General features: G+C 44.4%; 2 protein-coding genes across 2 annotated transcripts in view; one reads left to right on the top strand and one right to left on the bottom strand.

The window, feature by feature from the left end:
* Pcsk2 (proprotein convertase subtilisin/kexin type 2) overlaps nucleotides 1-5,335 on the top strand; it is a 250,074-nt gene extending 244,739 nt beyond the window's left edge. The window contains exon 12 of the mRNA XM_090351960.1: nucleotides 2,395-5,335. Coding sequence (XP_090208086.1) covers nucleotides 2,395-2,881 — 487 coding nt within the window. The 3' untranslated portion in view covers nucleotides 2,882-5,335. The remainder of the gene's footprint in view (nucleotides 1-2,394) is intronic.
* A 3,179-nt stretch (nucleotides 5,336-8,514) lies between these two features.
* Nucleotides 8,515-25,204, bottom strand: part of Bfsp1 (beaded filament structural protein 1) — a 55,432-nt gene continuing 38,742 nt past the window's right edge. Inside the window, exons 4-8 of the mRNA XM_090351956.1 lie at nucleotides 22,465-22,557; nucleotides 19,351-19,458; nucleotides 13,916-14,136; nucleotides 11,203-11,288; nucleotides 8,515-9,602 (exon numbers count right to left, since the gene is read on the bottom strand). Coding sequence (XP_090208082.1) covers nucleotides 8,641-9,602; nucleotides 11,203-11,288; nucleotides 13,916-14,136; nucleotides 19,351-19,458; nucleotides 22,465-22,557 — 1,470 coding nt within the window. The 3' untranslated portion in view covers nucleotides 8,515-8,640. The remainder of the gene's footprint in view (nucleotides 9,603-11,202; nucleotides 11,289-13,915; nucleotides 14,137-19,350; nucleotides 19,459-22,464; nucleotides 22,558-25,204) is intronic.

Raw genomic sequence — 25,204 nt, 5'->3', positions numbered from 1 at the left:
TACAATTAGTTATAAGATATATATGAAACATACATGAATTCCATTGCTTTAGACTTGAGATGCATTCCCCAAGATATCTCAGTATGTCTATGCAAACATTCAAGAATCCAAAATCTGGAACACTGTGGTTCCATCGTATCCAACAAGGAATATTCAACCTGCAATGACAATGAATTCAGCAATTGTTCCCATTTCTACATTTAAAAGAAAGGCATTAGCCAGACAACTGTAATCCTAGCTGCTCAGGTAGCTGAGATCTGAGGATCGAGGTTTGAAGCCAGACAGGGTAGCAAAGTCCTTGAGACTCTTGTCTCCAGTAAACTACTTAGAGAAAGGACTTGGGTGCTGACATTTTTTTCTTTTTTTATTGTTATTAATTGAAGGGTTACAATATATTCACCAGATAGAAGGTTTATAACTTCACAAACATTGATACCCTTTCTTATGACATGGTCCCCATTTCCCTCCCACCCTCCCCCACTTATCTTGATTTCCCCCTTTCCCTATTCAATTTCAAATAACCAATTAAGCACATATAAAATATATCAGATAACAAGGTGAAATATTGTAACCATATGAGATAACCAAGGGATGGCAAAAGGGATGAGAGATAACATAGTACATTAAGAACAACAGTCATTCATTATATGGCTTTTGTTTCCTTATCCTGGAGGTCCTAACATTTAGTGTCATACTGGATAGCCTAATGTCTCTAGATTTTGTTCTATTGTAAATCTCTGCTAGGAGAGCCCAAGGTTTCTACTGATTATGACAAATGAGGAAGACTATTGGGCCTAGGTTCCTTTGAGTCTGGCTTACTTCACTTAATAAGATTTTTCCTAAGTCTTTCCATTTTCCACAAATTGGGGCGATGTCGTTCTTTCTGACAGCAGCATAGAATTCCATTGTGTACAAATACCACATCTTATTGATCCACTCATCAACTGAGGGACATCTGGGTTGGTTCAATATCTTTTCTATGGTAAGTAGTGCTGCAAGGAACATCACTGTGCTAGTGGCTTTAGTATGCCCTTGTTTCTGGATGGTTGGGTAAATGCCAAAGAGTGGAATTGCTGGGTCATAGGGGAGCTCTATGTTTAGTGTTTAGAGGAACTGCCATACTGCTTTCCATAGTGGTTGAATGAGTTTGCACTCCTACCAACAGTGTAGTAGTGATCCCTCCTGGCCACATCCCCTCCAGCATCTATTGTTATTAGTTTTCTTGATCCTGGCCATTCTAACTGGAGTGAGGTGGAATCTTAGAGTTGTTTTGATTTGCATTTCTTTTATGACCAGACATGTTGAGCATTTCTTCATGTGTTTATAGGCCATTTTTATTTCTTCTTCAGAGAAGACTCTCTTTAAGTCTTTGGCCCATCTTTTAATGAGATGGTTGTTACTTTGGAGATTAGTTTTGGAGTGATTCAATTTTTTGAGCTGTTGATATATTTTAGATATGAGGCCTTTGTCCGTTGTATGGTTAGTGAAGATCTTCTCCCATTCTGTAGCCTTCCTAATTAATTTACTAGCTATGTCCTTTGCCTTACAGAAGCTCTGCAGTTTAATGCAGTCCCACTTATGTAGCCTTTCTCTGATTTGTTGTGTTACTTGGTCCTTATTGAGAAAGTTTCGACCTGTGCCAAGGAGGTCTAGTGTATCTCCTAGTCCTTCTTGTAAAGTTTTCAGTGTGTCGGCTTTTACCTCGAGGTCTTTGATCCATTTGGAGTTAATTCTAGTGCAGGGTGACAAAGAAGGATCCAACTTTAGTTTTCTGCAGGTGCTTAACCAGTTCTGCCAGGGTGCTGACATTTTTTTAAAAGAGATAATCCTAGTGCAAACATGGAGATTTGAAATGGGAAAGGGGAGACAGGATAGCAAACAGTGCATTACAAGCAAGTTACCATTGTGGACAACTAGATGCAATGTCATTGGTAACACGGTTGTCCCACTGATGAACAGGGAAGGCAGAATGTGTCTATCATCACATCCTGACCACGGGGCTTCTCTTGAGGAGTTAACACCTTTGGGTGCCCTGAACACAGGCAAAGCTGGGAGGTGCTCTTGCCCGAGGTGAGAAGCCGTCAGGCTGTCTATATGCAGTCACTTGCATTTGCAGGTGGCAAATTTGCAGGTGGCAGAGAGCACTTAGGGAATGTGGAGGAGATGGGCAAGGTACCAAGCAGCATCCGCTCTGCTCTCTGTTCACAGAGCGCATTCTGATTACACAGAATTTGCTTGTGCTCACGAGGAAAAGGGGGAGTTAAATTCAGGTCTGCTGGATTAACCCCAAAGCCACCTCTCTTCCTGCTACCTGAAGCTACCTTGCAGCCCCCTCCTCTGGCACGAGCACTTTAGTACTTTCCCTCACCACCTCTTCTTTCCTTTTGCCCTCAGGAAAATCCCACCCACAGGCAAATTGGTGCTGACGCTCACCACAGACGCATGTGAGGGAAAGGAAAATTTTGTCCGCTACCTGGAGCACGTGCAAGCTGTCATCACAGTGAATGCCACCAGGAGAGGGGACCTGAACATCAACATGACGTCCCCGATGGGAACCAAGTCGATTTTGCTGAGCCGGCGTCCCAGAGATGATGACTCCAAGGTGGGCTTTGACAAGTGGCCTTTTATGACCACCCACACTTGGGGGGAAGATGCCCGAGGAAGCTGGACCTTGGAGGTGGGGTTTGTGGGCAGTGCACCCCAGAAAGGGGTGCTGAAGGAATGGACACTGATGCTACATGGTACACAGAGTGCCCCGTACATTGACCAGGTGGTAAGAGATTACCAGTCCAAGCTGGCCATGTCCAAGAAGCAAGAGCTAGAGGAAGAGCTGGATGAAGCTGTGGAACGAAGCCTGAAAAGTATTCTAAGCAAACACTAGAACCACATTTCTGCCTCCACGGTCTCCCTCCCTCCCTGTCTCCGCTTCTGTCCTCACCCCATGTTTCCAGCAGGTACCTAGCAATTACTGTCACCCCCCACACAGGCGATGCCATCTTCTTAATCAACAGCTTTGCTCACTGTCAATGATTATTTTCATTGCAATGGAAGTGATCCTTTTTTATTCTATGCCCCAAATATAGTGTTCCCCGTAACATCTGTGTCCTACGTGTGACTCTCCCTTCTTTATTTCTGTCATTCAAATGGGTGATATCCTGCAAACAAAACTGAGACAGGTTTTCCCTTGATTTTGTTTCCTATCTGAACAAACATATGTTTAAAAAAAAGGCACATGCAGTGCTGGAGAATGTCTGTTGTCTCAGTGATGAGCTGTTACATAACAAGGAAATCAAAGCTGAGGCAGAGCTGGGGGTAGACAGGGCTCTGCAGTTCTTAAAGCACAGGGAAAGCTGTGAACTTGAATTTCAAAGGATTCATCAGGGATATGATGAGAAAGAGGGCATTCACAGAGAACCTAAATTTCTGCAGGGGAGAAAAAGATTCCTAAAATATGATCGCTGGATATTTATCACCACCGCTAAGATTGTAACTCACTCTCCTCAGCCAGCCTGATAGAAAACCTACATAGTGCTCTCCTTACACCTGCTATTGCTCAGATTTATTGTCAAATCTGCTGGAGCAGCCCAAATTTCTTCCCATTTGTATAGAGTTTTACACACACACACACACACACACACACACACACACACACACACTTATTTTCAGGGATTCTCTTATACAGCTACTCAAAAGGAAAACATTAAAGTAAATCTAGCAACACATCTGTGGAAAAGTAGTTTGTTAATTTTTTTAAAAAAATAAGAATGTTCCTTTTGAATGTTCCTTTGGGCTTTCTGCTCTGATGTGATTAAGAGCTGAGGGGTTGGATTGGGTTGACTTGGTTCTGTTGTTGAGTTTTACAGTTTTACACACACATGCTTGGTCTTTAGAAAGAAATGTCTTTGAGATGTTGGGGAAACCAACACTTGTTCAGAAAGAGGTGTGTGCAGGTGGAAGGGGCACACTGGAGGAGCACCTGCCATCCTGGAGACCTCCATTCGTGAGGAGCCTATCTTGATGAGAAGGGAACTTAATACTTCATAGCTGGAGGCCTGAATTAAGCAATCCCTCTTTTAAGAAAAGACCTAGTCACCACCTTTCCAATTCAGAAATCCATGAGAACATTTGACACGCAAACCCCAAGGTTAGAGTTGCCCACTCCAAAAGACTGCATTTCCTTCCCAAATACTCGTAACCACGAGACAACCTGTTGTCACTTTGTGTTCTTACTCCAGGACTGGCTTCACACCCCAGGGCCAAGCCACTCACAAGAAAAGTTTCTTCATTCCCAGCCACTCCTGGCTGCAACCCCCCCCCCCATACAGTATCTTTGACTCAAACCATCAATCAAGAGCTCTAGAATTGACTCCCTAATGGTGGCAATTTTAACAGAGAATCCTTACTCTGTTCTCTACTTTGCTATAGTGGCATGAATCTCTGTCTTCTCTAGCACCCTATGAACTGTCCCTGTAATATGCTTCTAAGTATAATTACATTTATGATTTTTTAAAGAAATTTATTACTTGTTGCAAAGGTCTTTTTAAACCAGTTTAGATTTCAAGAAAAACAAATAAATGGAAGTCACTGAAAATTCATTTCACATTAATGGTCTGAAAATAAACCAAAGGACATTATGTGTACCTGTGTGTTTAAGTGCACACACAAATATATATATACATATATGTAGACTATATACATGTGTGTATGTGTATATATACATCTGTATAAATGTATGCACACACATATACTCAACATGTATGTATGTGTATCTATTGAAGAAATAGACACCATATTCATCCCTAAAAGAATATTCAGAGAATATCAAGATGATTCTGGCTAAGAGAAGGCCAGTGGAAATTCAGGTGAAAATGTTCATCAAGTCCCATCATATCTCCTCTGTAATTTTGCAGCTCTCTGTATAAACATTAAATGTCTTATATAAGCAGCAAAAATATAAAAGTTGTCCATATTTTCACAGTTGCAGTATAATTTATGAAATCAGAGAGTAACTTATCAGCTTCTTAATAGAAATGGCAAGTTTTGATATGAGAATATAGTATATAAAATATATATAGTGCTATATATAAATATTTGGTCTCTATTTCATTTTTGCATCAATATTAACACTAAATGATGTCTAGCTAATGATGTTTCATGATAGACCTGATCCTAATGCAAGAGAGTTATTTATAGTCATTTATTTTAAAAATGAAAATAAATGGATAACGATTAATCAGGTTACCATTGTTACTCCCTGTGACAAAGTTTTATAAGTAAATTTAAAAAATATGTTGTAAATTAGGAGGCTCAACAATAAAATATTACCTTCCAGAAATTATGTGAGATGTGCTATGTCTTACACAAAAACACTTCCATCATTTGTAGGATCACATAATAAAACAATGCCAATGGGAGATCTAAAAAGCTTGCCTGTCTTAGTAACTATGCACAAAAGACACATATAGCATGCCTATCGGACAAAATTATGATCAAGTGACATTCTTTTCATATTTAACTTATATCCGTTAGTGTGTTGTGAAATCAACTTTGGAAGTTAATGTTAAGGTATTTTAATAGACTAGATCATGCATACTAAAGATAAGAATTGTTTCCTGAAACATGTTTCCAGGAGCTGAGTACCTATATCTGTCTGTCTGTTTTTCTGTCTCTCTGGTTCATGACATAAACTAGATTTCTTATTATGGTCCCTGGTCAAAATCTTTTTAAAAACACAATTCTAGAATACATACATATATGCTCAGGTTAGAACAAGTTATACTTTAGTAGCTATTTGCTACTAAACTTTAGTGGTTCAATACAGTGAAGGATTATTTATCATTTATTCATCATTCCCACATTCTAATGAGGAATCAGTTGACTCTCCAAAGCCTCCATGCAGTGACTTGAAGATTCAGGCTACTTGAGTTTCACTATTAAGAATATTTATAGGTCTGGGAGGTAGCTTAGTGGCAAAGCACCATACAATATAAAACCTTTAGGACACACACACCCAAGCACTTTAAGGAGAGAGATGAGAACTGAATTAGGGGAACTGTTGATCTGAGTCAGAGTCAGTTGTTAGATGGAAAGAGTAATTTGCTAGAAGATATGTCTAAAACCCAAACCTCTGGGGAGCCTGCAATAACACTGGAACAGAGTATCTCCTAGGCCAATGCAAATGCTGTGGTTACAATCAGCAGGGAGAGTCTCCAATCCAAAGAAAGAAATGAGTCAACAGAAAGGATGAGAAGAAGGAAAAGCACCCAATTATGGGAGCTTAAAAAGATAAGGAGAGCCAAGTGCTGGTAGCTCATGCGGTAATCCTAGCTACTCAGGAAGCTGAGATCTGAGGGTGGTTGTTCAAAGCCAGCCCAGGCAGGAAAGTCCCCATGGGACTCTTATCTCCAATAAACCACTCAAAAACTGGAAGTGGTACTGTGGTTCAAGTGGTAGAACGCTAGCCATGAGCACAAAGAGGCACAGGAATAGCGCTCAGGCTCTGAGTTCAAGCCCACCACCACCACCACCACTACCAACAACAACAACAAAAGATGAGGACTCAGGGTGACAAAAGTTGACAGAGACTGGTATATAGAATCCCTATCTCTTAAATCTGTTGAAGACAGAAAGAGACTCTTGATAAGTTCCCTCTCCCAGATAGAGTGTGCTCTCCCTGCTAACCCCTAGAACCTGATGTCTCACTCAGCTTCCCAGGAATATTGAAACCAGCCTAAGAAAGACACACACTTGGGTCAGCAAAAAGGAACACTCCCTCTTTATATTTCAAGTTAACCAATGACACTTGAGTTTTCTCATTTGTCTTTTGTCCATTTAGCTTGTTCAAAAAGCAAAAGAAAACATTTAAGTATCACATGGATGAAAGAATCTAAGGTATGTGGGATCTGGGGGTAGAAAGGGTTTCCATGAATGCCTTCTGTTACAAAGACAGTGTTCTCCCAGCTCAGAGGCATCCAGAGGCTGAGGCGGAGCACCCAGGCCAGTCACACCTGCACTTCCAGCAGGTGGCGCATAAGCACTGTCATACATAAAGAAAGGTTGGAAGAGACACAGCTAGTTGGAACTCTGAGGATCCATTCCTCATTTAAGCTAGGGATAACAGCCCGGAATGAAACACCAAAAGAATCACCTGGCAGCTGGTCTTCCTCCAAGGATTCCCTCAGGACAGCTGGTACTTTTGAACATGAACCCATGATGTTTTACCTGGGAAATGCAATGGGTAGAGGGTCCTGGCACTATAATCTCAACCTTAAGGTTGCTCATCAGCAACATCTAATCAGCTGCCTTAGGCCAGGTTCTCCCAGCAGCCAACCCTGAGACCAGGAGCCAGATCAAGGGGTTTCCTTGAAAGGATGCCTGTATTTACGATGAGTGGGACTAAAACCACCAGGGATCTCCAAGACCCTTTGAGGATGCCTGGTAGATTTTGCAACAGAAAGTGAAGAAAGCTGAAATACTGACCCACAATGGCTGCTCCTACAAGAATGAACTCTCAACCTGCCCTGGGTATGTGGAATCTTAAGGCAAATGGTTTCCTATGCATACAGTGAGGAGCCCTCAGGGTGTAGGGCTGGGTTAGATAGTGGGGGATCTGAGCCACACATGACTGGCAAGAGTTGAGATGACAGCCGTCGCTGTTTCAGTCATCTGGCTAGAAGGCTTGGGAAATGAACAGTGCAGCTTCAGGGAAGAGGTTGCTCAGGAGTAGCTCACCACTCCAGAGCAACTGCAAGGGAAAGGGAGATGAAGACCTGTGATTGGTGCTACGGGGAGGCATGCTCTGAGGCCCCCATCTTATAGTAAAAAGTACTTTTTGTCAAACAAGAAGCTCTGGGCTCATTTTCATAACCTTCAAAGGGAGGGAAAGCCAGGAAAGGCCCTCCACCTTTACAGGAGGGAAGTACACTGAGCAGGGGCGGTGGACAACAGCCACCAAGAACAAAATGATCAGGTGGGGCTTGATCCCTGGAACCCTGGGGTGGAGGCAGAGGAAAAAAAGGAACTCTACTGTGTCCCTAAGTACCCACTTCAGCCAGTACCATCACTAATCCTGCTTTTTAGGCTGAGGTGATACTCCCCAGACAGCGTGGTCAGGTGTTGCCTGCCTCCTACTTTCACCTCACCTCCTCCCATCATACCAACCCAATCCTCGTGATTTCTTCTTTTTAAATAAGCTGAGTCCATTCTTGTCCCTAGGACCTTTCCATATTTTCAGTCCTCTCTGCCCAGAATAATCTTCCCTCAGATCTGCATCTGATGCCTCTTTCTGTCATTCAGCTCCCGCACAGGGCCTGCCCCGGACCTCCCATTCCAAATAGCCGTGCATTCACTCCAGCATGAAATCTTGTGGTTAGCTTCTAATTTTCGCCTTCAGTCATCTGCATTCCGGTTCTCAGCAAAGCTGAGCTCCCAAAGCCCTGGGAATTAGACAAGGGATATTGTGCGAGCAAAGAAAGCATTTTAATGAAGGTTCATTGACAATGCCAGATGGGTCAATTAAAATCAAATCCAAACAGGAACCATCACTCTTTTTATCATTTGTTCTAAAATATCAAAGTATTTCCCCTACAGTAACCGCCCCCTCCCCTGCCAAGACAATGCCTCCCATAGAATTAAGGCATTTTAGGAGCCCTTCTCTCCTAATTTCTTGCTGGCCTTTGTCTGTCCAATCACAGTCTCCACAATTACAGAGGTCTCTTCAAACATCTCAATGCTCTCTGTTGAGATCTTCTCAATGGATTCCACTACTTCCACCTTCTTAAAAGCCAAAGCCTTGGGAGGGATGTTTCCTGGCAGGCTTCTGGTCTTATTTCCAGGCCCCTCTGATCCATCCTGGCTGGCCTCAGGCCTTTGGGAATGGGGTGTAGAGGGTCCCTCTGGACCAGGTATGATCACAGAGCAGGCTCTCTTTGACTCTTCATCTTCCTTCTGGCTATGGTCCTTCTCCTTGGGACCTTTCAGTTCTTCAGCATTTATCCCATTCTCCTTGTCTGTAGCCTGCTGGCTGCTGGAGTCCCCACCATCTCTTCCCTGGGAACCCTCTGATCCATTCTCTAGAGGTGGTGTGGGCTGCTCTGGAGCTAGCTCCACCAGGCCATCATCATCATTCATAGAGTCTTCCTCAATGGAAATCACCACCCCACCCCTGGTTGGGATGGAGGAGGAGCGGAAGCCAGGGTCCACATAACTGGCATCCCCTGTGATTAACACATGGCGCCCTTTAGTGTAGAGGCCAATGGAGGGCTCAGGCACAGGCTCTTTGGGACCTTGTACTCTCTCCTTGACCATCTTGCAGAGTTTACCAAAGGCTTTGCTTATCTGTCCTCCATCTGGAACATCCTCCGGTCCCCCCTCTTGAGCTGGAGAACCTGTTTCTCCATCCCCTGCTCCCGGCTGAGATTCACCTTCTTCTTTAACTTCTATCTGCACTGACTTTGCATCTTGATGGCTTTTTAATGATGCATCTTCCACACTTTCCTCTGCTTTGTCTTGAGTTATAATCTCCTTTCTTCTTGGAATGCTCTTGGGGAGGCCTTTTTGTCTCGGCTTAGCTGTTGTTATATCTTGAACAGCCCTGGTGAGGTCTAACAAAAAGCACAAGAAATAAGTCAAGCAGGAACACAAAAGCATATTAATTGAAAAATACATTAATTGTACTACACACAGGTATAGCAGGAAGAAGGGTGTGTGCCAAATATGGAGCAAAAACAAAGGGAAGAGCCAGGAGTTTGGCCTAGTGGTAGAGTGCTTGCCTAGCATGCATGAGGACCCGGGTTCGATTCCTCAGCACCACATACATAGAAAAAAGCCAGTAATGGTTTTGTGGCTCAAGTGGTAGAGCTCTTGCCTCGAGAAAGCCCCAGGACAGTGTGCAAGCCCTGAGTTTATGGCCCAAGAGTGGCAAAAAAAAAAAAAAGAAACAAACAAACAAAGGGGAAAAAACTCTGTGTCTATTGTTCTTTAGCCTACTGTGAGGTGCCAGTTCCGAGGTAGCAATTGGTATCATATCAAAGTACCAGCTCATCTCATCCAATTGTGCAGTGTTTGAATAATCACACTGTCTCTCTTGATTTCCCCAAAAAATTAAGGGAATGCCATCACCTTGGAATAAATCCAAGACACGTGATTCTACTGCCAAGCCACTCATGGGAGCAACATTCATGTCCCATCCCCAGCTGTGCTCACAGTGGATGTCAGAGTCCACAGACTACCCCATAGTCTGAACTCCACAAAGTCATTCTCTCCAGTTTCCTCAAAAGAGGCATGACAGGGCTGCCTGAACCTCTGACATGCTCAGATGGCTTCACACCTGGGAACTGAATCCATTCACAGTGCCAAACCACCTAAATCAACATGGCCACCCCTTGATCAACATCCCCTTTCTCCTGGGCCAAATGAAGAAATGATGTTATTCAATTCAGAAATGGCAGGAGTTCTCTGATTTCAAAGCACTACCCATTCCTCCACACTAGCTGAAAGGAAAACCTAAGAGCACATAGAAAAATCGTGTCATCTGTGAGACTTTCTCATTTGTTCACGTAGTGATTTGGGGACTTTTTTTTCCTTCCCAAAGCTCTTCTCTATCCCAGCCCATCAGAAACCCCAAAACTAAGCTAGACAGAGAGCTAGCACCTGGCACTGGCTGATCCATGATGTGTGAGTGGAAAATAGAGGAGCCAAGATTTGGAAATCCAAGATGAAGGCCTTGCAGAGAGGGGCATGCCAAAGAAACTGGCCACTGGTCTGAGAGCAGCAATGTTCACAGACCAGCTACTGACTTCCAAGACTCACTGCAAAGGAAAGGGCAGGATCCCTTGTTCAAAATTAGTAGAAACTTCAGGACAGTGACAGCCACAGAAAACATCTTCTTAGCAAAGTGAAGAGGCAAGCTGTGAAAATGGAGTTTCATTTCTTGCCCAACTGAATACATTAGGTAAATGGCTGGCATTCCCCAGGTGAGCTGAACCCCAAGAAATTTTTCTCTTCTGAACTTTCTTGGCTTAGTCCCATTAGCACCAACAGAATATCAAGAGAGGGAGGCAGACCAACTTCCCTCATATAAAAACATTTAATTTCCAGATGAATCAGGGGGAAGCATGTATGTCACAATCAGAAGTAATATTTTTCTAATACTTTCCAAGACAGAAAACAAAGTAGAGGCAGGATTGGGGGGTGTCTTCTTACCTTTTGCACTGGAGCCAAGGCTGAGGGAGGCCCCACGGCTTGGGGTGAACTGGATGATGGGTGTCTCCAGGAAGGCAGAGCTTAGCCTGGCAGAAAGAACCAGAAAGAAGGTGGAGCCATCTTTCAATCATCAAACCAAACAGAAGGTCAGGGACTAGAATGAATCTGTCTAATCTTTTTTAAAATATTTTATTGTAATTAATAGAAGGATTACATCATATTCACCAGATAGAAGGTGCATTACTTCACATACATTGATACCCTTTCTCATGTCTTGGTCTCCATGTCCCTTCCCCCACCCCTACCCCTCATCTTGTTTCCTCCCTTCCCTATCCGACTTCAAATAACCAAATATGCATATATATAATATATCAGATAACCAGGTGAAATACTGTAACAATATGAGATAGTCAAGGGACAGCAAAAGAGATGAGAGATAACATAGTACATTAAGGAAGACAGTCACTCATTATATGGCTTTTGTTTCTATATCCTGGAGGTCCTTTCGCTTAGCGTCATTCTATATGGCCTTATGTATCTAGGTTTTGTTCTATTGTAAATCTCTGCTAGGAGAGCCCAAGGTTTCTACTGATTATGACAAATGAGGGAAACCATTGAGCCTATGGATCCTTTGAGTCTGGCTTACTTCACTTAATATGATTTTTTCTAAGTCTTTCCATTTCCTTACAACTGGGGCGATGTCATTCTTTCTGACAGCAGCATAGAATGACCCTGTCTAATTTTAAGTGAAAATGACAAGGCTTTCTCTACATCAAATTGCACTTGAGTGATATGAAAGTACCAAGTAGAAAGTACATTGCGTTTATATACTGGATGAAAATATAAAAGAAATTGATCAATCAAGTGCCAGTGGCTCACACCTGTAATCCTAGCTATTCAGGAGACTGAGATCTGAGGATTGCAGTTCAAACCAACCCAGGTATAAAAAATCTGTGAGACTCTTATCTCCAATTAACCACCAGAAAACCAGAGATGACTCTGTGGCTCAAGTGGTAGAGAGATAGCCTTGAGCTGAAGAGCTCAGGGACAGTGCCCAGACCCAGAGTTCAAGTCCCAAAACCACCAAAAAGAAAAAGAAAGAAAGAGAGAAAGAGAGAGAGAGAGAGAGAGAGAGAGAGAGAGAGAGAGAGAGAAGAGAGAAGAGAGAGAGAGAGAGAGAGAAGAGAGAGAGAGAAGAGAGAGAGGAGAGAGAGAGAGAGAGAGAGAGAGAGAGAGAGAGAGAGAGAGAGAGAGAGAGAGAGAGAAAACCCTCAGTTCTCTGTTCTAATCTCACAATGTTTTTACCCACTTAAAACCCTACCAAAATTAGAAATTATGAAGCTGAGCACCAGTGGCTCATATCTGTAATCCTAACTACTCAGGGGACTGAGATGTGAGGATCAAGGTTTAAAGCCAGCCTAAGCAGACAAATCTGAGAAAATCTTGGACACCAAAAGTGGAGGTATGGCTCAAGTGATAGAGTTCTAGCCTTGAACAAAAATAACTAAGTGAGAGAATGAGGCCATGAGCTCAAGTCCCAGTAACAACACAAAGTGGGGGAAAAAAATTAAAGTTGTAATCCCATACTCAAAGGGATAGTTGTCTTCTTGCTATGCCTTGTCCCCAAAACAAACATTTTCTTAAATATGCTCATAAAATATTCCCTGTGACATAGCTATAACACCAAATTACCCAAGATGTGGCAACTATGATGACATGCATTTCCTGCTAAATACCTAAGCAGTCACAACCAAGATGCTCAGAGCAAAGGGCAGAGGCACCCTTGGGAGGGTAGAGGAGGGAGGACTCTCTGTTAATTCTCTCTAAACCTAGAAAATCAGGAGGATCAACTTAAAGGAATCCCAACTCCATGCCAAATCTATTTTTGAAACATTATCTATAAATACAAATAGCAACATAGGCATCGGTTGAGGAAGAAAGAGTATACATCTTTCCAGCAGTCCTAAAGTAAATGGCATTCTCTCACGAGGAGAACAGATGCCATGTTGACAGACACATTATTTGATCCAAACGATGGCTGCATTGAGTCACCCAACCATCTTTCGATGGCTGTATCAATAACAATGAGCAATGTTCAGCAATTGCCAGGGTGCTAGGTATCTCACCTGCAGCATCTCATTCCATCTCCTAAGCATCCCTCCCACTGGATGGCTTATGCCTCCAGATCCCAGGGACACAAAGCCACCGCCTCACTGAGGCCACTTCTGATCACCCTACTTAGAAGTTCAAATCTAGGGGCCAGGAGTTTGGCCTACTGGTAGAGTGCTTGCCTAGCATGCACGAAGACCCAGGTTCAATTCCTCGGTACCCCACATACATAGCAAAAAGCCGGAAGTGGTGCTGAGGCTCAAGTGGTAGAGTGCTAGCCTTGAGAAAGTCCAAGGACAGTGCTCAGGCCCTGAGCTCAAGCCCAGGACTGGCAAAAAAAAAAAAGGTTCAAATCTACCTATAATCACTCCTCTTCTCTCTGCCAAACTTTCCTGCTTAGCAACACCTCACCAAGTCATCTACTTTCTCTCCCATGAGAGTTCAAGCTCCATGACAATGGGGCAACCTCTGTTTCCTTTCCTGCTGCATCCCCACAGCCTATTACTATATGTAGCACAAAGATAGTGACAATCAGTGGACCATCAGTGACCTGACCAGTAAGTGGCCAGGATGAGCAGGCAGGTGCACAGACGCAAGAACACACCTGTTGCCTTCGATCTCCAGGATCCGATGATAACGGTCCAGCTCGTTCCGCAGGGTCTGCTGGGCCACAGCCAGTTGCCGGCAGTCATAGGAAGACTTCTCCAGCATCCGCTCGGCCTCCTCGATCTCCTTCCTCAGGCCCTCGATTTGCTCGTTGTAAAGCTGTACCTCATCGTCGTAACTTTCATGGGCACTTTTAATAGCTTGTTCCAGGGTCATTGTCTGTGGGCAAACATCTGCTGTAAGGAACTTGATACCTCTCCATCCCTAAGCAATGGGATTTGTCAGGAGAGCCAGATCTCTGTGTAGCAAGTTTTATTGGCTTTGCCTGTTTGTTTCTCCCGTGATCACAGGTAAGCAATGACTCATATTGTACTTCTTTTGCAGGTTTAATATCTGAAATTATGACTATACTCTCAAGGACAAGTGTGGCTCAAGTGGTAGAGTGCCTGGCTAGCAAGAATGAGGATCTGTGTTCAAAATTCCAGTGTTACAAAATATATGTGTGTATATCTATAATAGTATATACCATATAATACATAATGTAAATTATATGTAATGCAGTGTAATGTACATTAGATATAATATAGATAACATATAATGTATGATAATAGAATATATCATATGTCATATAATGTATGATATAGTATATTGTATATTATATATGTAATATTAATATAATGCATACACATACATATATTTAATAATTTTGCTCTCAAATAAAGAATTTGACAGAAATAGAATGGCACAAACAAAAACACAAGTTCTATCTCCAGCAGCTCTTCAACTGCTCTGGGCATTAGAACCATCCAGGGATGGTAGGATTCAGCTTGCCATGGGGTCGGTGTGGGCTGGGGCAGCAGGCCTGCGTTTGTAACCAGTTCCCAGGCACCAAGCATGGCCACAGGCCCTACCTGAAAATCTGCAAGCTATACTCTGCACCTGAATGCCTGTATGTGCACTGCAAGGCATTTCCTGCACCCTGACCTCAGCATGAGCTCCAACACACCACGGGAGCCTCCATATGACTCTGCCTGAACCAACTGAAAGTCCACAGAACCCAGAAAAGGGACAACTGCATTTATGAAACTTGACCTAGGAATGGGGAGCCTTTTCCTGCCAAGGGCCATATAGATATTTATACCATCACTTTCAGGACATACAAAATTATCAGTACAGGCAGCCAGTAAAACATGTAGCCAGAGTGCTGGTGGCTCAAGCTTGCAACACTTGCTACTCAGGAGTCTAGGATATAAGGATCATAATTCAAAACCAGCCTGAGCAGGGAAGGCTGTAAGACTCTTATATTCTATTAACCACCAAAAAAGCTGGAAGTAGAACTGTGGTTCAAGAGATAGAATGCACTAGCTTGAGCACAAAAGCTCGGGGACGGTGCCTAGGCCCAGAATTCAAGTCCTAGAACTAGCAAAAGTTAAAAATTCAAAAAAGAAGAAAGCTATGTGTTGTCCTACCCTGTACCAAATGGATTTCATGGTCTGTATATAGCCAGATGGCTTGGACTTTCCCTACCCCTGGCATATTAATGCATTTTTATAACAGTTACTTAAATTATTCATAAGAAGGAAAGCTATTCAAGAAAACTGTGAGCCACACTCTCACCAGCTCAAGTTGGGGTTAGGGATGCCCCTAGCCCAAACCACCTTGGCACTTTGTAGGACACAGGTTCACCAGCCTAGCTGTTGGAGAATGAGACCCAGCACAAAACAGTCCAGGGCAGGAGATGGTTCCACTACACACACATGCCTGGAGCAACTCACACACATGGAGAGGGCTTCAAGAAGAGGTGGGGCCAGTCCTCGGACCTGAAAAGGAAAGAGGTTTCCAGGAAGAAGAGAAGTAATGTGGCAAAGGCGAGGTGCCAGAAACCACAGAAGTGACCAGAAGGGAAGTATCAGATAGCCAAGGTAACCTTAAGAGGAGAGGCCAAGATGACCCTGGAAAGAGAGACAGGAAGGGGATGTGGGCCTTGTGGCAACTTGAACTTGATATTCTAAGATGGTAACTGCTGTGATCATGCTGGGACCATTAGAACGCCTGGCTTATCTGTGTCTTTCCACCAAGCTGTGAACAGTAGGGCCAGCAGGATATGCAGGAATCTGACTGTAAGCCCCATCTGGAGACCTGAGCTCCTGTGTGAATCCTGTTAGGACTCCAGATGCCTTAGGATAGGAGATCCTTTTTCAAAAGAAATAACCTTCACTGATTTTGTACTGTCTTATCAGACTCACCACTAGATGGCATGAAGGGTCTGTAGTGAGAAAGGAAGCCTCTGAGTTTCCAATGAAGGCAGTTGAGCTTTTAAGTTACCTGTGGCAGAAACTCTCAGCCAATGCAATTTGGGGAGCCAGAATTGCCTATTCTTCCTCCCTGGTCTGTAAGAAATGTCATCTTCGGGGATGTTATGATTCTATGTTCAGCCTACTTGAAGAAAAAGCCCCCACTTCCATTTCAGGCTCTGATCTTTCTAGCCTATGCTAGACGGAGCTAAACTTGAGCCTGTGGAATAACAAGTCTGGGGGCTTGTGAAAACAGGGATTTTTCCCTGACAGACTGAGTGACTCAGTTGGTCTGGTGCCAGTGAAATTACTCTTTTTTTTTTAATTGGTGCTAGGGATGAAACTCACGGCCTCACACATGCTAGGCCAGCACCCCACCTCTTAAAACAGGTTCCCAGCCTTCCTGCTGCTGGATTCAAAGGCAAAGATACCTTAAGCCAAAGGATACAGTAGCCTCTATGAGCATCCTGGCCAAAAGCCAACAAAGAGAGTGCGTCCTGGCTCTGAGTGGGAATCTAGCAACAACAACTTGAGTGAAACTGGTTGCAAATCCTCCAGACACTGGCCCAGGCCAACCTACACCTTTATTTCACCTCAGGAGACCCAGAGCAAAGAACTAACTGAACCTGCACAGATGTCTGCCTTGCGGACCCGTAAGAGACTGAGTGGGTGTTGTTTACGTCCGTAGTTAGTTAGTGAAGGCAGCAAATTGTGTTCATTAGCCCCACCTCTGCATTTTGTTAATGGTTTTCAACTTTGCCACCATGGCTGCAGGAAACGACACAAGCTACACGTGTCATAGAAAAGCATATGCCTCCGAATAATTATTTATGTATTTAAATTATCTATACTTTTAAAACAAAAATTTAACTAAACAAATCCTACCTTTTCACTTATTACACATTGTTATTTCATATTGTATAGTTCAGAGTTATTGGTTTCTACATTTTTTTGCCCATACCAGGATTTGAATTCAAGATTTCACACTTGCATGTCCTTGCTTGCTCAGTGAATGTTCTTTTTTTTGCCAGTCCTGGGCTTGGATTTGGACCTGAGCACTTCCTTTGGGCATTCCTCAAGGCTAACCCTCTACCACTTGAGCCACAAAACCACTTCTGGCTTTTTCTTGTGTACATGCTATGGAGGAATCAAACCCAGATCTTTCTGCATGCTAGGCAAGCACTCTGTCACTGGGCAATACTCAGCTTCAGTGGGTGTTCTTATAATCACTTGAATCACACCTCCATTCCTGCTTTGTGCTGGTTATTTTGGAGATGGGATCTCACAGATGTTTCTGCATGAGCTGGCGTCAAAGCATGATTCTGTAGGTAGCTAGGATTACAGGTGTAAGGCACCCACTCTTGGCTCTACTTTTTCTTCTACCAGCCAATTCTGAAAAATTCATTTTATATCCAATGAGTTGTAACTGTTTGGGGAAAAAAATGGGTTTCTAGAACCGTGGCTGTCCCTGAGCCTACTTCTTCATTCATGTCACACACAGCACACAGACAACACACAATGTACAGTGCAGACATACATACAACTCTATATATACACATAATACCTCACACACTGCCCATATACATAAACATACCACATGCATATACACACCGCACATGCATACACACCATACATGCTATATGCACCATATACACATGTACATTCCATATATATATGTGTGTGTGTGTGTGTGTGTGTGTGTGTGTGTGTGTGTGTGTATATATATCCTCTCTCCCTAGACTCTCCCTTTCTATTTCTTATCCTCTCTCTTCCTCCCTCTTCCTCTCTGCTCTTTCTCTCCCTTTCTCTCCCTCTCTCTCCCTCTCTCCTTTCTTCCTTCTGTCTGTTCAGGACCTTAGGTGAAAGCACAGTCACCAAGATGGGGATATGTTCCTGAAGCCATGGTTTGTCTCCAGAGAAGTTCTAAAGGTGTCCCTCTCCTACTGTGATTCTCACCTTGGATGACAGTCATTGTCCCTGGGTTGCTTCGCAGCTTTGAGAACTGCCCTGGGGTCCCAAAATAAGATCCTGAGCAGATGTGGAAGGCTCAGAATATCTAGAAAATGCACCATGTGTAGCCAAAGCATTAGATGACTATATAACAACCAGATGTTCCAGGCTCTCTAGAATCAGGGTGTTGGTGTTGTTGTTCCTTATCCTGTATATATGTACCTGCCTGACTTGGGAAATGTGATTATACAGCCTTAAAGGAAGGAACAGTATCTGAGTTCAACAAGCACCATCATGTGGTCAGCTAGGTGGAAATGCAGATAGAAAACTAAAAGATTTAAGAGACGAGCACAAAGCCTCTTCATTGGAATAGGGAACTTCAGTTGCAAAGGGTTGTAGGAAGAGGCTGGGTAGAACTGTGACGTTTATGCCAAGAAATGTCCCACTAGAGGCAAATACTGTGGCGATCACTCTTTCCAGGTTGACCATCAAATGTCAAAGTACAAATTTTATCATGAGAGGGGGAAAGCAGGAGACACAGGTTTGAAAAAGTATAGGATAAAATCCAATATGTATCCAGGGTCCAGTGGCCCATGTCTAATCCTAGCTACTCACAAGGCTGAGATTTGAGGATTGTGGTTCAAAGCCAGCCCAGGCAAGAAAGCCGATGAGACTCTTACCTCCAATTAACTACCGAAAAAATTCAGAAAATGAGCAGTAGCTCAAATGATAGCGTACTAACCTTCAGTACAAAAGCTCAAGGACAATACCCAAGCCCAGAGTTGAAACCCTAGTACCAGCACACACACACACACTTCCAATATGTGCTTACTTATTCTTAGCAAGTTTTACCTGATAAATGAATCCAAGATGACATTGAGATGGCTCACTCTTGGTGGGAGAAGAACAGAACCCAAACAGAACATGAGAAACACAAATATGGGTCTGGTATCACATGATCCCCCTGGGTTCAGGCCTCTTCCAGGCCAGACACCAGAGTCATACATCCAGGAAACCTTAGTCCAGGGAAAAGCAAGGTCACCTACTCACTGCACTATGGCTGTACCAGACATCCAGGTGTGCTTGTTGTGAGAGTTCACAGAGCTGGATACATCCTGTGTATGTATAGAACTTAGGTGTGGAGGGAATGACCACTGGCAAGTGGCAGACACAGGGGTCTGATGGTTACCTGGGCTCGCAGCTCAGCTTTCTGCACCTGCAGGTGGTGCAGTACTTCCTGGCTCTCCTCCAGCTGACACTGAAGGGCTGCCACTTCCCGTTCTGTCAGGAGCTTCTCCTGCATGAAGAAAACCAGACTCAGACTCGCATGCAGAAGGAAAGACAGAGGGGAGAGGAGAAAGCACAGTGGGGCGGGGGGGGGGTCCTATGATGGGTTGCATGTTTGTGTGTCACACTCACATCCATGAAAACCTTCCTCTCCACTGTGATGGTATAACGAGGTGGGACCTTGGGGATGGGATTAGGGTCAAATGGGATTAGGGTCACAAGGAGACCTGCTGGAGTGTCCCCCAAAGTTCTGTGAGTTAAATACATGTGGGACTATTGGGAGGTGGTGAAGCCTTTAGGGGGTGGAGCCTACTGGGAGAAAGTTAGGTCATTGGAAGTTAGGTCATAGGTGTGCCCTTGAAGAGGATTTTGGAACTCGGATACCCCCCCCATTCAATCTGCTTCTCTGTCTCTTTGGCTTATTTGTTTCTTGATGTCTCCCCATCTCCCTGCCTCTATGACATAGACAAGAATGCTTGCAGCTGGAATAGCAAAAAGGAATTCATGTTCTTTCCAGGGAATTTGATATGTGGTATATGTGAAATATACGAAACTTCACAAATTCGAGATCGGTAACCTAAGGATGGCAGTAGACACAGTGCAAATCTATTATACCAACTCCTGCAGGCCTTTCTTCATTGCCTTGAGCCTTTACATCCCTTTACGTGCCTTTACATCCCTCACTGCCACCTTCCTGCAGAGCTTCACATGTGAAAGTCCCTGAAATACTGCAAAGGAGGTAAGATGGCTTTTAGCTGCTAGCTAGCACTAATAGCCCGGCCACAATGCTCCCTATTTAGAGATGATGCTATTCACTGGCATCCAAACCTGTCGCTCTAGGACTGTGGTAAAAGGAAGTTAGACCACCATGCAATGGCATTTGAACACAGATTTATAAGACCATTAAATCATCACTGAAACAATCAACTGTGCCCTCTCTGCCAACATAATATACTACATCATTATCAAGTACAAGCAGCCATGCTCCATTCCTTAGCATCTCAGATTCAGTCATCAAGAGACACAACCATGGAACTCTGAGAGCACTGAACCCAGAGCATGACTGCTTGCCTTCCTCCCTCACTCTCCATCACTCCTAGGCACACCCCACTCCATTGAGACAGCCTGAGAGTCTCCACAGTGTGCAGGCTCCTTGATGCAGAGAATAATAAGCTCAGCCTTCACGGGCCCCCGATGAGTCCTACATGACTTCTGGCTAACGGACACTGCCATTATGCTTTACTGACCCATCAACAAGTCGGCCTGTGGTCCTAGGGAACAAAGCCAACTATGGTGACTCTATCATTTGCATAGAGGTGATTTCCACGACCTTTAGGACAATAACAAGAGTCAGTGAAACAACCCTGCAAGTGGCTATCTTGACCATTTTTCAGAATGGTTAAGCCAAGGTTTGTAAAGAATGGATTGCTTCTGAACCTGTGCCTCTCCATCTCTCAGGTGCCCTTGAACCTTAGGAGATCTCGCTGTGATGCAGAGTGTGACTCCCATAGCTCTGAGCTCCATCCAGCTAGGCTGCACATCCTGACTACCTCAGACTTCCCAGGTGATGTATCCTGCTCTATATTCTTTGGGCCCAGAAGACTTTTGTTATAAGAGAACACATGACAGGATTTTCAAAGCATGCTTGCTTGTCAAACACCTTGAATTAGAGGTTGGGACTGTAAATTACCCTACCCATGGAATTCTGTAATAGCAGTGGACTTAGATACAACTCAGATTTTACACTGGGCAAAAGCCATGAATATACTCTTCGACAAAGAAGATTGAAGAGTGGCAAATAAGCACACAAAAGATGCTTGCCATCCTGCATCACCAAGGGGTATAAATTCAAACCACGAGCAGATACTTAGCAGAAGAATACAAAATCACAACAAAGACTATCATATCAAGAACAGAAAACAGCAGGGAAATTCTCATCCCTAATAGAGATTCAACAACAGTAGATGTTATAGTGAAATGTGGTTCATTCCCTCCAAAAACTCATGCTGGAGTTTCATCCCATTGTCAAGTATTAAGAAGATGGAAGCTAGCCAGGCACCATGGCACAGCACTCAGAAGTCTGAAGCAGGAGGATAAAGAGTTCCAGGAGAGACCTTGGTGTTAGAGGTATAAAGATTAGACAGTCACCAGTGTGGGGCCCCGATGACTGAATCCTGATGACTATAAGAAAAGTGAAACCATATTTGTATTTGGTTATTTGAAAAAAAAAGAAAAGAAAAGGGAAACCAAACGCATTAGAAAAAAGACTAAAACAGTATACCAATTTTGGAAAAATAGCTTGTCAATTTCCTATAAAGTACACAAGAAAGAAAACATGAATCTAAGACAATGGTCAGAAACAGTTCAGGTCCTCTGATATCAGCATGAACAAAGAACATGGGAACAAAGAACAGAATGAGCTTCTCAGAAGTAGACTCACTGCTTGCCCCTCCACCACTACCAATGTCAACTAAGCCCATTTAAAAGAAAAGTGAAGAGGGCTGGGAGTTTGACCTAGTGGTAGAGTGCTTGCCTAGCATGCACAAAGACCTAGGTTCAATTCCTCAGTACCACATACATAGAAAAGCCAGAAGTGGTGCTTTGGCTCAAGTGGTAGAGCCTTGAGGAGAGCTCAAGGACAGTGTTCAGGGCCTGAGTTCAAGCCTCAGGACTGAAATAAATAAGCAAATAAATAAATAAATAAATAAATAAATGGAAAAAAGTGAAGAAAGACCAGGCGCTGGTGGCTCATGTCTGAATCCTAGGAGGCTGAGATGCAAGGATCACAACAGTTCAAAACCAAGCCAGGCAGGAAAGTCCATTAGATTCTTATCATCAATTAATCACTAGAAAGCTGGAAGTGGCCCTGTGGCTCAACGTGGTAGAGGGCTAGACTTGAGTGAAAGAGCTCAGGGATAGTGCCCAGGCCTTGAGTTCAAGCCCCAGGACCAAGAAGAAGAAGAAAGGCTGCCAAGTATGGCTTCCCCCCAGGAGAAGTATGATTTCCAATGCTTACCTCCTTCATCCCAACCGTAATTGTGGGTGCTGGAGAAGTGGTCTGGGTAATCTGCTGCAGGATGCTGATGTAGGTCTCAATTTCCAGAAGATTCTGTTGGAGGAGAGAAGGCAGAATCATTCCCTTATCCTGGGAGAACCCGTGAATGGACCCATTTACATATTCTCCTGCAGCCATGACCAAATCAGGAGTGAAAAGAGGGAGAGGACTGGCTGCCACAAATGCATCCCCTCTCTGTGTCCCCCAAGGGGCAGCACCCCTGTTCCCTTTAGTCTTCACAAGGACAGCGGGGCAGGGGAGGAAACCTAAGCCTGGTTCTTTTACCTTTTCCCATCAGTCACATTGCAACTTGGCTTCACAGAGCCAGAGGTGGCAGAGGCATGGGAGAAACACAAGATGAAAGCCTTCTGGAGGCACAAAGGATTCTTTCCAGCACCAGCATAGGACATCATTTCAAAGGGGGAGGAGGGGGCAGAGCTTACTAAACAAATGACTTGTTGAATATATGTCTTCCCATGAGAGGCACTGAAATCTCTTAGAATGTGAGTCCTATAAAACAGGGATAACTAGCTACAGGCTCATGCCTGTAATCCTAGCTACTCAGAAGGCTGAGCTCTGAGGATCATGGTTCAAAGCCAGTCCAAGCAGAAAAGCCTGTGAGACTCTTATCTTCAATAACTACTTAGAAAAAGGCAGAAGTGGTGCCATGGCTCAAGTGATAGAGTGCTAGTGTTGAGCACAAAGAGGCTCAGGGACCATGCAGGCTCGGAGTTCAAGTCCCAGGACCAGAAGTTGCGGGGGGTGGGGGGAGCCAGCTAGTCCTTTACTCACCAAGCACTGGCCCTCACCAGAGAGCTTCCTTGGCCAACCAGTCCGCTCATTCCATTCAGGAAGTTAAAAGGGCTCCACCTTACCCCAACATAGACCAATGACTTGCTAACAGAGGAGTAAAAAACACCTCCTCTCTTGTCTCCCAGCGGGATCAGCTCTGTGGTGTGATTCACACTTTCCAAGGCTTCTAGGAAGGCTAAGGCTAGGCTTCATCTGAGGCCACACCCTTGCCTGTACTCAGCTCCCTCCCACTGCTAGACAGCTTCCCTTCCTCCCTTTATCCCCAGAGCTCTCCACACAAATAGTAACTGTATAATGGTCATTATCTTGTGTTGGGGCCTAGCCTCCATCTCTGAGGCCTGATTCTGGCTCAGCTGCAATTAAAGGGCTTTGTCCAGGCATTTGGTCTTTTGCATACCTCTCTTAAGGCTGTGTACGTGACTCGATTGAACCCCCCGCAGTTTCGCGGGTCTCGCAGCAGCTCAAGTCTCGCGCGCTTTCCTGCACCTGTCCTGCCCACTACCTGAAAGCCCACCCAGACCCTTAGTGGTAGCACAGGGGCCCTCTTCCTATTGGCTAGCTTCCCGGTGCCCACCTTCTCCTACCCTAACAGTATGTAACTAATTGTCTGATGCAATAAAGCAGGAGAGCATCAGAGATCAGCAGAGATCAGCAGAGAGATCTGATGCGCTTTCATGGTTAACACTGCTTCTGACTCAGCGTGGTTTTTTCTTCCCCGGTGATTGGGGGAGGGCTGGGTCTTCGACACTTACCATCTCGCTCGGCTCCCAGGGGACTACAGGCTGGCCCTGTGTGTCCCTCCCCGTTCCTGTGTTGCTGCCCCAGAGAGGAGCAACAATCTTGGCCTCTGAGCTTCCTGGAAGTTTCCCAGAGCAGCTATCCTCATTTTCTAAATGGCCTTAAGACTACTTTGAGCTACTTTGAAATTGTCTATCCCCCCACCCCCCCACACACACTGCCCCCTCTCTCAGCCTTCTAGAAGTAAACAGAAACAAGAAGGAAGGTGCAAGGGAAGTGACAGGCCAGGGGCATGGTGGGAAGTTGAAGGATGCTGATGGGAGAAGCATCTGGTGCAGAGCCCGGATTGACCCTGCACAAACATGCACACACAGGTAGAACTAAAACAGAACGTTTGGTGAGGCTTCCCCAGGTTCCAGATTGGACCTATCTTGCCACATGGTTTTAGTTTAAGTTTTCCTGGCATCAGACCCTAGAGGAGAGCTAGGTGGAAATGGTCGATATGAGAGATGAAGCCAGGAATTGTGGCTCTGTGGAGTCTGGTCCAGCACACATGAGGAAAGGAAGGCACCCAAGAGGGTGTGCTGTCCCTTGGTCACTCCACAGGCACTAGCTCCATGTTCATGGGAATTTTCAGGAACTCTGAAGCCTCATACAGACAAGAGGGAGTCAGAATGTTGATATACCACCTCCCATCAGCCTCTGATTATGTTCTCCAATATTTTCTTAACAAACAGAGCAGCCTCTGGGTGCTAGGAGGAAGTTCTCAAGCTAAGAATGGCAGAAGCTGTGAGTAAAAGGGATTCCAGAGCCCACAGGAGAGAGAAGACCAGAGGGAGAGCTCAGGGTCAGGCCTCCTCAGGTCTCCTCCATTCACTAACCTACATGGCTACACTGGAAGGGATAGCTGGCATTTGCATTTTGAAGGTGAAGAAGCAGACCAGAGAAGTCAGACCACAAATAGATGGATACACAGCTCTGTGGTTTGATTTTTCCAGTACACCAAGGACTCCCAAAACCAGGCCAGTGGATGTGAGTAAAAATCAGCACATGTGATAGGAGAAGCTCCTACAGAAATGTGCTCCTCAATGGAGGTGCTCAAAGACTTAGCTGCCCGTTTTTGTTTAAAGCAAAATGTACACCAAAAGGC

Source organism: Megascapheus bottae, chromosome 18 (assembly GCF_031878675.1).
Source record: "Megascapheus bottae isolate mThoBot1 chromosome 18, mThoBot2.hap1, whole genome shotgun sequence".
Taxonomy (NCBI): Eukaryota; Metazoa; Chordata; class Mammalia; order Rodentia; family Geomyidae; genus Megascapheus; species Megascapheus bottae.
The sequence above is the reverse complement of the archived record's forward strand: the minus strand, read 5'-3'. Positions and strand labels throughout refer to the sequence as shown.